The sequence below is a fragment of the Oryzias latipes genome, chromosome 11 (assembly GCF_002234675.1).
Source record: "Oryzias latipes chromosome 11, ASM223467v1".
Taxonomy (NCBI): Eukaryota; Metazoa; Chordata; class Actinopteri; order Beloniformes; family Adrianichthyidae; genus Oryzias; species Oryzias latipes.
Genome location: NC_019869.2, coordinates 9,921,635 through 9,938,808, shown reverse-complemented (window position 1 = coordinate 9,938,808; position 17,174 = coordinate 9,921,635). Strand labels below are relative to the sequence as shown.

Genomic DNA, 17,174 nt, shown 5'->3' with positions numbered 1-17,174 from the left:
AGTCTGTGTGCTGCTCTTGCATTTTTCGCTACCAGGTCTTTCAAGCTTCCACCCACGACCCCTCTGGTTGAGTATACCTCACCCCCACTACCGTCAGAACTCCTCGTTCCGGCTTGGCCTCGCGAGGCGTCTGAGTTGTCCTTTTTGCAAAGTATAGGAGAGAAAGTGAGGTAGGAGTGAAATAATGGTGTTTATAACATGGCTGACTGCTGAGGCTTCGAATGGGGCCCCTCTGGAGACACAACATCACAGCCTGTGCCCTACTGTACTTAGAGTGCAGTTCTGTGGTTATTATTAGCACATCCGCTTTGCCTTTCCCATATGTGGTCTACCTACAGACTCTGTATCCTTCTGAGATTCACAGAGGAAGACTTTCATTTATGATAGATTGCTTTTAGGAATGCCGTTAAATCCAGGATTAAAACTCATCCCAGTTGGGCTTTCGGAAGAACAAACTGCACTTTTTATCCCACTTCCTGTTGGAAGGTAAAAGTGCCCATCAAGCCTTTTTTGACCTGCTGAAGTCATGTTTTTGTGTCCTGTGCTTGTGAGTGTGCAGAGGGTGCATGTCTGTTTTCAGGGCTGCTCTTTCATCCTCTGCTTCCTCAGTAAGAGGGAATGTAAACATGGGCTTCTGGCCAAACGCCGCCAATTCCATCACCTCCAGGCCACAAGCTCCTGTCATCTTCAAGGCATTATGTCATTTTGAAGGTCTCCATTAGAATCAGGACACACAGACTCAAGGGAAACTTCAGTCTGTGTGTCCTGATTGGCTGTTGATCTTGTCAATCACTCTCCTCTGTGCCATGTCTCCTGTAAAGAATGCCTTCAGTTTGACAGATTTACTTAAATCTTCAATCACCATCAGATCTTTGTTTTCATTCTATAATACTTGTTTTTTTTATGAAGGTTTGAACTTTGAGAGTTTAATTAAACAAGTGAGAAAAGTGTGAAAAACGTCATGTCTGTCTGAGAAAAGTGAGAAGTTTTACAGCCTTAAAACATCTATAATCCTGCTTTGGATTTCATCTGTCATGTTTAGAACGAGGGATAAACGTTAATAAACGAGGGAACACTGAACAGCTTATGTAGCTTTGGGGAATTCAGAATTAACTTGTTTATATTCTTATTTATATGAATCAGCTCATTTTGATCACTTTTATTCATCCCTTAGATCATTTCATTAATCCATCGATCTATCCATCTTCAGATCTGAATCCTTTTTGGAGTTGCTGGGGCCTATCCCCGCTACTGGAGAGAGAAGGTGGGGTAAACCCTGAACACGTCACCAGTCTGCTGCAGGGCCACACACATTCTCAGCCCAACTCGTCATATATGGACGCATGGGTAGGGACCCCCCTCCATATCATATATTGACACTTTGGGTGAGCCCAACTCGTCGTTGTTTGATGTGCTGTCTCCTCCAGTTAAATGAATTAAGTAAAGTTTTGCAGATTCTAACTTCCACCTTATTAATTACAATAATACAGCAAAAAAAGGAAAATATTTTTCTTTGTCCTCATATAGGCAGAAGCAGCGCTCAATGCATCGCTTTATCTTAAAATAGCCTTCATTTTTGTTGGTATATAAAACAGCAATGAAAGTAAAACAATCATTATAGTTGAAAAGGTAAATCAATCACCAGAGTTTCGGGATGTCCAATTTTCAGTGGGTCGAAAAACGATGTGTTGGGCTCCCTGAGAGCGTCAATATGTGACGCAAGTGTGGGGTGAGAACACATTGCACATACACAACCCATGAAGCATGTTACTGGACTTTTGGAGGGAGGCGGAGTGCATGAGGAGAACATGCCAACTCCACACAGGAAGCACCCAGCTGGGATTTGAACCAGGGCCCAGCTGTGTGATGAGAGCGCTAACCACTGCATCAAGATGCCACCCGAGAACATTTTCTATAACTTTTTTGGTCAGACTCCCAGTTCAGGCTTGTTGGAACCTAAAATTGGTTTCTTTGGGTAAAATTATATATGTTTAATACATACTATCCACTAATAAGCGCCATTTTTGGTATTTGACTCTCCTGTAAAGCCTTAATAATGTTCAGTAGTTATATTGAGCTATATTAACAGCTCCTGAGAAACTTGGTTGATACTCTGCATAATTACAGAGAGCAGTAGTGGCCTGGAAGCGAGTTCAAACATCAGGAACATGCTGTGGATAGCTTGCATACATTTGCACATACAAAAATACTTTCCATTGGAGAACTAAAATCGAAGGGCTTCTCACGTGCACAGAACATAAGTCAGCTGCCCTCACATGCATGCCAATGCCCTTTGTTTTAGTGTTACATGGTGCGTTGGCTTCAGAGATCCAGATGATGCACAGCAGACAGGCTTGGAGGTCTGCCTTGTGTTGTGAAGGTCTTCTGGGGCAGGAGAAGCCATTTCCTCTCTCATGGGAAGTAAGCAAGCGAGATCAACAGAGAAAGCTGTAGAGGATGGTGTTTTGGGGTGGGGGGTGGGGGGTATGCTTTCAGCAGAAAGGAATTCCCAGAATGTTGTCCTTTAATCTGGAGTCAGCCTCACACTCTCCCCCGTCTTTCAGCCTAACTTTTTCACTTTTCCCATTTAGTTAATCTGAAGTTATTTGTTGTTGTCCTTGTTCCAAGGAAGGAAACATCAGGTTTCAAACATCAGCCTAGAAGGTTGAAAGAGTTTATTTATTCTATCTGTGACTCATGTGGTGTACTGTACATGGGAATCTGTATCCTCTTTCATGCCACCATGAAAGAAGAAGGAGAGCAGAGGTTGGAAGTGAATCAAAACAGAGAAAAGTAAAACAACCAGACTAAAAAATTAGGAATCCAAACATGGTGGGAGGAAAAGAAGGCAAAGAGGACACACAAAAAGCTAGATTGGAAGCTTTTCTTTCTTTCTCAGGACAGCAGAAGTGTTGCTGTAATCATCTTTGCTAAAACAGTTGTTGTGCTCATTGTTCAGTGGTGACTCAGAGCAAGTACCTGTTGTAACAGTAAAACTCAGTAACAAACTCGAGACTGGAGCTTTTCAAACAGAGGGTTAAGCTGAATCCATTCATGTGTGTTGTGGGATCTGGTTGATGTCGGCTCTGCTGCATTTCATGCATGTGAGTTTTAAATAACTTGCAGAAAGCAAAGGTTGCAGGAAAAATACTTTTATGGACTCTTTATTTGGCTAAATGGATCAAACTTCATAGTTGGTATCGTATAACCTGTTTATTGGAAGCCAGAGAAACTTGTCATTGGAACAGCCCAAATATTCATTTGTGCTGCTAATCCTACAAAACGCATATTCCGTTGAAGTGTTTCTACCATTTATACATGGAAATAAACAGACTTTGAAATGGTGTAGGACAAGGATCTGCAACCCGAGGCTCAGGAGCCACATGTAGCCCCTCCATTGTGGATATCTGGTTAAAGAAAAATGAAAAATCTTTTACATCAAAAAAGTCATGTATTTTTTGGAGTGCAAGACTCATCATGTAAAAAGAAAATTCAGAAAAGTCAAACTTTACTCAACTTATTCTCAAATATTTTAAGCATTCAGGTACACTTTGAGGCCACCAATTATGGTAGCTATGATGCTCCAACAATCCATCCAGTAATGTCGTTTCATAGCTAACCAAAGTCGTAATAAAACACACTCTGACAGAACGCTGTGCACCAAATCAATTAGATACCAGTAAGCACAACCAGTATTGATACCTAAGGCACGCTGCATTATAAAGCGGATTTCTGAAAAATACGACAAGGGTCACTTACTGTATTTTTTTTAGAGTACAAGTCGTGTTTTTTTCTCATAGTTTAGGCACGGGTGCGACTATTGACTTTATAACTGGATTGACTGACCCCTCCAACCTTAAATTCCAAATAGAAAGTACTCCCTGCCTCAAAAAAAACAATTATCAACTTCTATTGAGGAATAAACAGCTTTTACTCAGTAATTATATTTTTATTAGACTAACCATTCTTGCTCTGCTACCTTTTTACATGTTATTGATAATCCTATTTTTTTAAAATATTTTTTCTGTAGTGCAAGTTATTCAAGTTATAAACTGACTAGTCGGATGCCTCAATAAAAGCATGTGGTCTCATGTTAATCGTTCAAAAGGTTTGATTGACAGACACCCCGCTTTCAACTGTGGACATCCAACAAGGTCATTCCTGATTGGTCAGAGTGGTTGCCATAGAAATGTTGACTCAGACCAACTTAGACCAAATTACTGCTTCTTGACGTCATCTGTATTGTGGAAAGATGGCGACTGAACTGACTTAATTTTGTTGGAGCTGGAAGTAAGTCATTTTCTATGGGTGATGTCACACTCGCTCAGTCCAGTTTGTATATACAGTCAATGGGTGCAACTTATACTTAGGTGAGACTTATATGAATTTTGAAAAAAATAGGATAAATAGGCTCATATGTTCACTATTTTCATACTAACAACTGCAACAGGACACTGTAGATGTGTTTATCAGTATTGGGTATAAGTATTGAACGCAGCAGCATTACGCCGGGCTTAGCAGTGTTATTCAGAAGCGCCACACTTTTCTCCCAAAAGTGCGACTTATACGCTAATTTGTTTTTTTTTTTGTTTCTCTTTAGTTAATGTTTTCCTTTTTTTTTTTTGTTGTGACTTATACTCCTGAGCAACTTATAGTGCAGAAAATACGGCAGTTAGGTCTGATTAAGGCTGCAAAGGAAAACTCACGATATGCAATATTGGTGATTAATAATGCAATAAAGATATAATTTGCGGTATATAAACATATAGCAAAACCACCAAAAACATAATTCCCATTTCATTGCAAAAGTTTAAAAATGATACTCCAAATGATCCTCGTCATCATAGGAGGCGAACATCTAATAATAGGGCTCCATCTGATTGGTCAACAACGTGAAAGGGTCCATCCTAATTACACTACATACTACTGAACTTGCTGCATGGAGATGATCCTACAGACTGTCTTTAATTTTGAAAAAAAGTCATGAACCTCTGTCAAAAGTTATAAACTAATTCATACTTTGAAAAAAAAAAGGCTTTTTTTCATTATGTTTATGTTATACTTTTTCCAAAAACAACAGCTCATTATGTTTATCATATCAATAACATTGATATAAATGCAAATCAGTATCTTATTTTTGTAAAGGGTGAAATAAGAATTTGTGGCTCCTATTGGGTTGTTGTCAGTAAGAAATTGACCTGCATAGCTCTTTGAGTGTTGAAGGTGGGATCATTGCAGAGGAACGATAATGCCAAAAGAAATAATCCACCAATAAGACCTTTACGTATGAATCACTTATTGTTAAACACTAAAAATAGTAAATATGTCGACAAATTTGACTTAGGCATGAACAAATGCACCGGACGCTGCAGAGCAGCTCAGTGAGGTGCAAGAATAGACAGCTAGTTTTTAAAAAAATGCCATAAAGGAAGTGGTGAGGGTGTTATTCTAGGTTGATTTAAACTTCATTTATCTTCATTTGTCTTCCTGTGTCCCTGCTAGTATTTGCATGCATTAAGTATATGCTTTAATCTGTAGTTTGTGGCCACGTTTTCGAATAACTGAGGCGGCTATATGAGGTCTGTGGTTCTTCCTAGAAGGCTTTGTATGTACTCACAGCAGCACACTTTTTTCATGCTGCAGGGTATCAAATATATGCAATAGACTAAAGACGTTTGAGCTGACTGCTGAAATAGCTATAGGAACATGTCAAGTGGTTCGTTTTACAAATAATTCATATTTCAAATATTTTTAACAGCTGCATGTTTTTGCAAAGAAGAAATGAATGATAAACTGCACAAAGTAAAATAAATCCTACTAAATGGAGCACTGCATGATTTTTTTTGTTCTATACTCTAAAAATAAGAACGGCTGAGTCTGGACAGTTATTTTAGTTTCATTCAGGGTTTTTTTTTTCTTTTAAGTTTCGCTCTTCTATAATTTTTCAATGACCCCTAACAGTCATTGTTGTCTCTGAGCGTGTCTTTTTCTGGTCACATGTCTCTGCCTTATTCATCTCAACGGCCTCAACTTCTGCTCCGTTTCAACTGAATCAGGAAGCGGAGCTGAAAGTATCACACATCTGCAAAACGTGTTCTATTATTAGTGTCATCCAGTTTAAAAGAAACGCAGAAAAAACAACTTATTAAAACCAATTTGGATTTGCCTTGGTTATCCATGTAAAGGTTTTGTACATATAAGTATTTTGAAAATGGAAGTTTTTAGGTTTAAATATGAAAGTATTTTTAATACTTTTTAAAATTGTATTTAAAAAATACAATTTCACACCAATTTTCAATTACATCTTTTTGCATCTGAAAGCTTTTTTTGACTGCCTTTTTCATATGTTGTCTTCATTTTTTCTCATCTGCATTGGCTCTGTTTATGGTGAGGGGTTAAATTATACAGTGAAGCCCCCCCTTATTGTGGGAATTATGTACAAAATTATGTATGTATAACCTGCAATTATTAACATCCCTTAATTTTTACAATAATTCTAGATGTATTAAGGCTGAAAAAACCCTCACTTTCCTTGGGCAGACATTAAAATTTTCACACTCATAATGGATTAGATTTATCTGTGCTTTTCCAGACGCTTCATTCAATCCTCATTCTTACTTGGTGATGACAGAGGCGTGGCTGCCAGTTCGCGCCTACGGTCCCTCTGACCATCACCATTCATTACATTCACACACATTCGCCACACTGGATGGCAGGGAGGGTGAAGTCTCTTGCCCAAGGACACAACGACAGTTACACTAGGTTTACACTCAAATTCACAGTGGGCCAAAATAAAGCAGTAAAGTAAAGTCATGTGCCAAATTCAATATTTATTGATAAATTAACTGCAACTGATATGTAAAATTTAACCTTTTTATATAGTATTCCTTTGTTACAGCCACATCAGCTCCACATACAAGACAAACAGGTCTGTCCTTAATATTCGTGAACAGATAATGAAGCTCCTGGTGTCCATCTTTCATTTTCAGGCCATTTTTTGTGTAAAGTGAGATTAATTTGTCAGATGTGACTGGACCATGGCTGTCAGTGACTGTCAACAGAAAAAAGGAGCGCTTGCCGGTTTTGACTGCACGCCAACATACTAGCAAAGCATTGTGGGATGTGTAGTATTAGTGGTACAGTGTATAACGTGGGCCAGCTCTGATGCACATTTGACATGATCTCGCGGGCCAATTATAATTACACTGCGGGCCTTAGTTTGACACGTGTGGTTTACAAGATGAACGTGAACCAGTTGATTCTGACGTGGAGAAATGCGGGTTTTCATATCGACTTTGCACCAATATGCAACACTTTGCTAACATGAAGTGTAACACAATGGCGCTTTTCTGATTCAGCTGATTCATGTTGATTGCTTACAACAGTGTTTTTCAACCAGTGTGCCGCAGCACACTAGTGTGCCGTGGGATATGGTGAGGTCTGCCGTGGGAAGTTACCCTCATTAACATCAAAAACATTTTCCATCTCCAGGAGATCAGCTCTTTGTTCATCCAAACAGGTCCTGATAAAACACTGAGAAATTAGGAATATGGAAGATCGTAAAATACTTTTTTCTTTGTGTTTATTTGATCAAATTAAAGACTTTTTGATAAGAATGACGCTACCGCGATTTAGCTGTAGCTTCAGACGTTTTCTGAAAAGTCCCGCCCCTTTAACTGTCTCCACCAATCATTCTTGGAGGCTTAATCACACGTCATTAGTCTGACCAATCAGAAGTGGTTAAAGTCTTCACTTCCTTGTTCTGATTCTGCTCGTAAAGTCTCTCAGTTTTCCAACAAAAATACCAGCTAAAAGTCGTCTTTTGCGGTGTAGCTTTCCGCGGGATCTGGTGTCAGACCGTGGAACAAGTGAACAAAACAATGAAGCTCAGAGAGATGCGAGTCTGTTTACGTTTGGCGGCTGTTTGCACTACATCTCCCATGATGCATTGGGTTAAAGTGACAGCGTCTCAGCGCACAATGAGTCTTACTTTGACGTCTTTAAACCACAACGAACACACATCAAACAGTTTTTAAATCTTTTAACTTAACTTAACCTAACTTTTATTACATCTTTTAGAAAAACAGCTGCAGCTTCCAGCTTTTTCTGCCACAATTATGACAAAAATGCATGTGAGATTGCGAAGGGGCTGTAGATCAATACAGACTATGAGTTTCTCCTTTTTTATTTTTTATTTTTGGAATAAAAATTGCAGAGATTGCCGCGAGCAAAGGCGAGAATCAACACTTGAATGGCAAAAGAGGAAAGGTCAGGGACTCAACAGAGATCCGCATAGAATATTCTATGCTCAATCAAGAACTGGTGTTGCAACCCCAGCTGCTTCTGTTGCAATTTTCACTGTTAGTCACCAGTCTGTTGCAATTTTTACGAGTTCTACAACCCTTCAGAAAATAACTTTTTAAAATGCTTGTGAAGATACAACTTTGATTGGATCAGGGAAAAGGAAGCTCAAAAACAAGTGTTAAAAATAATTTAGATACATGGTAGCATTTTCCTTTGGATGAAATCACAGGCTTTTGTGAATTCACATTCATAGTTATTTATTATTTGAATATAAATAAAACAAAAATAGTGACACAAAGCAAGTGTGATAGTGATGCACTTTTTTGGTTTCAAAGTGGAGCCATTTCTTGTGTGAGATTTACAAAGAGGTGACTGGTAGTAGAAGTTTCTTGGTGATATGTCTTGTTTTTTATTTTGCAGCATCAGTTTCAGACACAAAAATCCAGATACATGCTCTGCTGTGTCTGAACAGGGAACTGCAGCCAGAAGCTGTTGGGGAGAAAAAAACTCTCGAGCTGAGGAAAGCACCTGGATCCAGTCCATTCTCTTACGAGGGGTCATTGAGTTTTGTCTGGAGGCTTTCCCTACTGTAGCTATAAACAATGCTGATTTCCTGCAGGCCATGCACACTCTCTTTGAGAGGTCCCCGGAGAGTTACAAGGACAAATTTGGAAACCATGCGGGGTGTGAAGTGGCACAAAATGACCGTTGTTATAGGGGTTTGATAGAAGACAAGGTACATGATATCCTTAGTAAATCAATCTGGATGCATTCAACTCAGCAAAAAGGGTCTATAAGTGTAGAGTCGTGTGGGTCTGCTGTGGAAAGACTTTGGGATGTCAGTAGTGGGAACAGAAACATGTCCTGCCAGATATGATTTCATGTGTTACGTAAGACTAAGATGGGGCAAAAAAAAAGTACTTAAACTTCTGTGTGAGAGTGTGTGCAGAGGCCCCCCTTGATGGTGACATTTACCCAGTGCAGCTACAGAGAGAACTGTATTAATGTCTTTGTGCTTTACAATAAATTCCTCACAGTTTTCTGCTGTTTGTCATAGGTGGTGACTCTCTGGTACCGAGCCCCAGAGGTGCTGCTCCAGTCCAGTTATGCTACACCGGTGGACTTGTGGAGTGTTGGCTGCATCTTCGCAGAGATGTTCAGGAGAAGGTGAGGTCTTCACCGCAGAAGCTATATTGGTCCAAATGCCAGTCTGTTTTGCTCTTGGAAATGGTTCTGAGAAAGTCAGATCATTCTGTATTTAGTTGTCAGAACACCTGGAACCCCAACTGTCAAAAAAATACCAGTTTAAAGTCCAACTCTGATCATCTTTTGGTCTATTTCAAAGTGTTTCCATTGGTCCTTTAATTATGATTTTGCCATTTTTATCCAAAATCCAAAACCTGTGAAGTTTTCTAGGACATAGTCTAGACCGGCTGGAGTTCATTAAAAATTAGCCTCTGAGTTGTGGGTGGGACTGTGGGCGTGGAGCAATGCCGCCCTCTATTACCCTCACCGTTACTAAGAGCTGTCTGTTAACACGCTCTCTCATTAAGCTTACAGGCCTTTGCACCCCCAAACTAACATTACCAGTGCAACAAAAATTTCTGAGCTATCCAGCTCAACAGTTTTGAGCCAGATGCCAACTCAGACGAGAAAAACAAAGACGTACACAGGTCTAAACATGGAGCTAAAATGCTTTCTTCGATGCTATTTTTGCCTAAGTTGTTTGTTTCGTGGGCAAGACGCAGACACACTGCCATTGCCGGTTGATGTTATGAAATGTGGAAATGTGTGGCACCGACACAGAGCAAAAACCGGTACCTTAGACGTTGAGACGTCTTACTTCCTGGTTAGAAAATAATTCAGGAAAATAACTCTTATTTAATAAAAAAAATCAGTCATTTGAAACGTATTTAGTCAGCCAATAACTATGCAAGTTCTCCCACTTAAAAAAATTAGAGAGGCCTGTAATCTAATCAAAGGTATACCTCGACAATGAGAGACAAAACGAGAAAGAAATCTAGAAAATCACATCATCTGATTTTTAAAGAATTTATTAGCAAATTATGGTGGAAAATAAGTATTTGGTCAATAACTTAAGTTCAACTAAATACTATATACCTTTTGTTGGCAATGACAGCAGTCAAACATTTTCTGGAAGTCTTCACAAGTTTTCACAAACTGTTTCTAGTATTTTAGCCCATTCCCCCATGCAGATCTCCTCTAGAGCAGTGATGTTTTGGGGCTGTCGCTGGGCACACGGATTTTTACCTCCCTCCAAAGAATTTCGATGGAGTTGATATGACCGGAGACTCCACTCCAGAACCTTGAAATGCTTCTTACGAAGTCACTCCTTCGTTACCCAAGCAGTGTGTTTGGGATTGTTGTCATGCTGAAAAACCCAGCCATGTTTCATCTTCAATGCCCTTGCTAATGAAAGGAGGTTTTACTCAAAACTTGACAATACATCAACCCATTTATTCTTTCCTTTACACTGATCAGTCGTCTTGGTCCCTTTACTGAAAAAAGCCCCAAATCATAATGATTCCACCCCCATACTTTACAGTAGGGATGGTCTTCTTTGGACGCATCTCAGCATTCTTTATCCTCCAAACACGATGAGTAGAGTTTTTACCAAAAAGTTCTATTTTGCTTTCATCTGACCATAGGACATTCTCCCAATCCTCTTCTGGAGCATCCAAATGCTCTCTATCAAACTTTAGACGGGCCTGCACATGTACTGGCTTTAGCAGGGGGACATGTCTGGCACTGCAGGATTTGAGTCCCTTGTGTTGTAGTGTGTTACTGATGGTAGCCGTTGATACTTTGGTCCCAGTTCTCTGCAGGTCATTCACTATGACCCCGTGTGGTTCTGGGATTTTTGCACACTGTTCTTGTGATCATTTTGACCCCACGGGGTGAGATCTTGATGTAAATTACAGACCTCTATTATCTTTTTAAGTAGGAGAACTTGCATAATTGGTAACTAACTAAATACTTCTTTTCCGCACTGTTGTGCGCTTTGTGCTTTCTTAATTTTATTTTTAAGTGTGATCCACTCTACCACCATCTGTTTGTTGTTTGAACACATACGACTGAGTTTTGGGGATAGCATGTGGTTTCTTTTGTTCCAGAAACTTAAAGGGTTAAAGTGGACAAAATATGCATTTTTTTGTTTATTTGGGTATTGTGTTGATTTTGCAAATATATTTCTGAGTAAAACACACAATTTGCAACAAATATAAAGAAATGTTCATTTCTTGTTGTTGTTTGTCCTATTTAAAACTAACTAGTTTCGAATTTGATCTGTTTGAAAGTATTAAATGTGTAGTATTACAAAAAAATCTCTACATGCATTAGGTTCACTTTGGTTGTCTGTCACAGATGTGTCTCAAAAGGAATCATTTGGGGTTTTCTGAAAGGAGTTTTTCTCCTCAAATGACACCTGTCAGATGCATGATGTGTACCATGTGCAGTCATTTTTCAGTTGGCTTATCAAACCATTACAGTAACTCTAGCTGCCTGTTGTGGTTGTAAAGCTTGCCAAGATTCTGCTTCTTAGTAAAGGTATTTGTCAGTTTGTGGTGTAACGAACTTGTAACACACTTAAGAGCTGCTCTAATAACGAGTGAAAAAAATGACTGTCAGTTTGAGGAAGTGTGAAAAGTCCAAGGTGTTTAAAACTTCCATTCATGGATGACGATCTCCTATAGAAGCATGGTCTTAGTGGAGGTGCGTCTGTTAATGGACAGTGAACACAGTTGTATCAGCGAGTGATCATGAATGTTTTAGCAGATAAGAGTAGGGCTTAATGCCATGCGGAACAGCCCTGCTTCCTTCCCCAACCGCCCTAACACCCCGTCACTCACTACAACCCAACTTCTACTTTTGGGACTGAAGAAATGTCAACTTTGCTCTAAGAGTCACTGTGAGAAATGCTTGTATTAACGGTATACCATTAGATCAGTGGTAGATTAGCTAGTGCTGGCAGATCTAACCTTTATGTACCCCCATATGACAGTTCATCAGATGCCAGTCCAGCTACAAATGTATATATTCTAAACATAACTATTAAACAAATGCTTTGGTTCTTTGTTGTTCCTTTCATGAAGAGTTTTTTTCTATTTATGCAGTGTAATGATAACAAGGATCATTTTACTCCTGCATCCTCTCTCTTGTCTTCTCCTTGTATTTTTCTTTCTTCTACTCCTCAGTGTGAGACTTGGTCTTGTCCTCCAGGATCTTCCTGCGATCTTTTATCAGTTTTAGCCTGGTAATAGCCTCCTTGTTAGGGATAATGCTGACGTGGTCTGTGGTTCCATCAGCTTTCTCTCTCTGCACACACCCAATGGCATATTCAGCTTTGTAGTGTCCATTAACATCCTAGATCACATCATCTTTACTGGTGGCCATGGACTTCCCATTGTACTTTACCACAGGTCCTTAGACATCATTAGACATGGGGGAAAGACGGGATCTTTCTGCTGATGGGGATGGGGCCTTTTTCGTTTCTTAAGCTGCATTCACATCGAATACAATTTGCGCGGCGTGGTAGTCCAGTTTTAATGTTTTTAACGGTCATTGTACAGACGGAATCTGAGGTCCTGTTGTGTGAATTGAACATTGGGTGCGGCACGGCAGTCCAAAACAGTGAGATTTGAGTATTGTTACGCAATCTCATAGGTCCAGAGTTTGTACATTTGAAATTTTAGGGGGAAAAGACGCATCAAGTCAACCAATCGGGGACTGAGCTTTGGCTTGTGACGTGATCAGTAACGTGATTAGCAGATGCAGTATAAAGCCAACATGGAGGAGTAGCTGATCATTCTCATCCTGAACTTTAAGATATTTTTCTTATTTGCATTGTGCCAATAGTAAAAAGGTAGCCTGATTTTATAATCTTTCTTCTCGGACAGCAGCTCATCAAACTGGGTCACAGAAAAACAAAAGTACAGCTGAAAGTGGGCGTCATTCAGATGCAGCTCCTGCAGTAGACGGATAACCTCTTTGTATTGCAAGAGTCTCTGAATGATGTCAAGAAGCCAGACACGGTGACGTGATTACCGATGCTTTTGTAGAACTCTTAAACATAAATAAACCTCATCTCTCAACATCATTTGCGTATTCCATGCATTATAAATGAGATACACAAATTTGCCACGCATCCGAATAGAGGAATTTATCCGCACGTCTGACTGGAATTTGAAGCGTGAATCACGTTCGGTGTGAACGCAGCCTTACAGTGAGAAGACGTCACAAATGGATTCAGCTTCATTCTGCCTGCTGTTTATTCTGGGCCTCCGGACGAGAAGCCCTGAATGCATTGCAACATATCCTAGTCTGCAGGTCATTAATATATATTTTTTAAACTACCTAAGTATGTCTTTTGACAGGTCAAGCCCTTTTGGTAAACATCTACATTTCACCATAATAATGATAAACCTCCAACAAGTTGTTGCCTCTTTCCCCCCCTTTTTTCCTTTTTTCTACCCTTAGCCCCCATCTCTAACATCTCCCTCACTCTTCTCTTGATGGTCCAACAAATATAATAAACATAAATGAATATTAGCCCTTGAATACAAAATGAGTTTATATAGATATACCCCTCATGTATCCGAAGACTCATAGCCCCCATTGTAACTGTAAAATGTGTCAAACACAAGTGGCCTTCAGCTCGTATCCATTTGCTCAGCTGCTGGACACAACAAACACACAAAGAAAACCACCTGTCATTTTAGAGGAGACTTGGGTGAAGCTGTAAGTGACAGTAGTGGAAGGATTGACAAGAAAGTGTATAAACTGGTTTGCTAAAGCCAAATTCAAACATTTCCTGAGTGCTTTCAAATGCTGAAGGATGTAGGGTGCTCGTCTTTTGGCACAGAATTTCTTAAAAAGTAGAAGTTTTTCTTGCAATAATTTCCTTCCTTTTCAAAAAGGAAGTTGTGCTTTGCTAAGCTTTAGTGCTTGTTATGCTATGGAAGCAAAGCACAATCTGAGTTTCATTTTATGCTTGTTTGTTAGTTCACAAATAATATGCTTGTGTCCAAATTTCTTCACTTAATACTAATCAGTGCACTTTATAGTGCGTTGGCCATTTTGTCAAAGTGTCTGAATTTACAATTCCAAAAAGTCATTGCCCTGGAAATTTCCCAGAAGTCTCTGCTAAAAACCAATGGCCGTCTTTACTGACTAAATTGGCGAATAGAGACCACAGTGCATTGTATTTGAAGGATTTGTTATTTGAAAGAGAAAAAGAATGTACATTTATAGTTTAAAAATAATCCGTTTTCATCATCAGAAAACAATGGATTAATAAACAGTCTGTATTTATATTTATTAGATTTTTACTTTAAATGGGTTACTTGTGCGAAAGTCCAGGGCACTAGATAGTCCCACACTATGTATTTTAGGGGTTAGTGAGGGAATTCATACAGACCCTATGTGGAGTAAAAAAGCTACCTTATGAAGACTCTTTACCTTTTTCTTTTTAAATTTTTTTTTTTACAGTAATGTGTCTGAATTAAACATCCAACATCCTTAAATCTATGTAGGCTGACCCAACTGACAGGTGCAGCAAAAAAAAAAAAAACTTCCAATAGGCCTGGGCGAAGCTCCGCTATAAGCAAAAAGCCTAATGTTCAGGCAGTCGACTGCTGACCTGATGAGGAAAAACTAAACGACTCTGTTTAGCTATTAGAGTTCAAGCCCTCTGTTTAAATGACATCTGTCATTGTAATATATCTTGAGTAAATGAGTCTAGTGAAAAAAATCAAGAATAAAATATGATGCTACTGCACGACAATCAAATCCAACTTCTTCTTTGGCTAAAAAAAAATCAATTGATGATATTACTTACTTTTATTTTCAAACTTTTAACTATCTCTACATTTGAATAAAAACATCCTGCAGTACAATATTTGAGCTAACATTGATCAACGCTGCGTCTGCATGCTTAGCATAGTGTGTTAAAGACCCACCGAGATGAAAAGCATGTTTTGGGTGTTTTTAACTTGTTTTTGTGTCATTTTTCTGATGATGGAGGACATTCAAGATTTAGGAAAAATTAAGATTTAAAGTTGCACTTCTGAGTATTTCTTGATTCAAATTGTTGTTAATCAGGAGCAGACGCAAAATGCTGTTTGAAAAAGATTGTGTTTGTAGCACAGAAAATACTTTGGGCAAGCCACAAGCTCCCCGCTCCGCTCCATTCTGATGCATCCACTTGTAGAAATCCCTTAAAATGGCATAATCATAATCAATAGACCACTGAGACCGCTTTTACAATAGATCTAGAGACGATCGAAATGGGTCTTTAGGTTAATCAAGTTTTTGTTCTTGATCAAAATATGAATGCGCCAGGAAAGACTTTCTGATAGTTTAAAAACCAATAAAAAATACCAGAGTGTGTGCGTGTGCAGGTGAGCATTCGTATTCACAAAATGTGTACACAAACCCTGAATTTGATGCCTCAAATCTGGCCTGAACACATAAGGAATCCACTCTTCAAACACACACAGCTTTTCTGTCCAGTTTCCACTCAGACGCCGTCACGTGCAAACATGCGCGCACACATGAACACATTCCAGAGGTTGTCTCAGTGGAATGTGGGACAGAGCTGCCCTGGCACTAAAGGAAGTGTGACTCAGCTGCGCTTCCCAGCCCGCTTTCAATCATTGCACTCCCACCGCTGGTTTGTGGGAGAACATGCGTGTACATCTCTGACTGAGAAGTGGTACCGGTCTGCATGGGCACAAACTGCGCCCCTCTGCTTGCGCCCATGCCATTAACCGTTGCATGCCGGTGGCCAGGCTTATGGGAATCATCAGCAAACCACTTCATGTTCAAAAATAGATCTCAGCTGTACTTGTTTTGGCATGATAACTTTGCTGTAGGTGAATTTTTTTGTGTGTGTGTGTGTGCGTGTTTTTTTTCTCTTTTTCTTTCCAACAGTCAAAAACTGGTTTGGTCTGATCTTAAAGAGCTGCCCTAAAAATCGCATGTGCTGCACAGCACAAAGGAAAACCCTGACGGGGTTCAGTTTCTGAAATTCTGAGCTGAATACCTATGAATGGGAAACATCTGAGTGTGTATGAAAAAAAGGAGTTATGGCTTCCTGCATGTAGAACGCAGGGAAGCACGTGGTGGCTGGCTAGTCTGTGTTGACTTCAGTTAAAGGGGCGCTTTGGAGCTTCCATGTGACTTAAAAGACATAGAAGCACATCTAAGTGAATGTATTCTGTCTTGAGCTGTTGGTAATTAATCATCTCTGTGGAAGGTAGCATGAAACCAATTGACTGTTTATGACAGGGATGTCCAAACTTTTGACAAAGATTTGGTGAGGTAAAAATGTGTGAGGGCCAACCATTCAGCCTGAATTCTATGAACCCTTATAATAACATTAAATTCAAATGAACTATTTAGTAAGAATAATAATAATTTTATACTAGCAATTGAATACTTTTATTTCTTAACGTTGAACAGATTATATCTACCATATTTTTCAAATTATAAGTCGCTCTGGAGTCTAAGTCGCAGCAGCTGAAAAGTGCAAATTAAGTAAGAAAAACCAAACTATGCAAAAGCGTGACTTGTTCTCTGAACAATTCCATAAATACATTTTCACCAATAAATCTAGTTTCAGAAGAAGTATTGCATATTATACACTAATAAATGCTCACCGTGAACTTTGTAATTTAACCTATGTAAAGAGGAACACAAATAATTATGTTCTCCAGAAGTACAAACCATTGCTCTTTTGATCAGAGAAACACATAAATCAGTTCTTTTTGTCGCCCCTTAAGGCTCTGACGGTCAAGAAGCCACATATTTAAGACGGTGTATAACAATTCAGCCAATCACAATCAAGAAAT

The 17,174-nt window shown here is 39.3% G+C and overlaps 1 protein-coding gene across 2 annotated transcripts in view; it reads left to right on the top strand.

Annotated features, from left to right (window-relative positions):
* Positions 1 to 17,174, top strand: part of cdk6 (cyclin dependent kinase 6) — a 47,139-nt gene that overhangs the window by 25,411 nt on the left and 4,554 nt on the right. For both annotated transcript variants that reach the window (XM_020707100.2, XM_004074000.4), the window contains exon 5: positions 9,362 to 9,471. In XM_020707100.2, the coding sequence (XP_020562759.1) occupies positions 9,362 to 9,471 (110 nt within the window). The remainder of the gene's footprint in view (positions 1 to 9,361; positions 9,472 to 17,174) is intronic.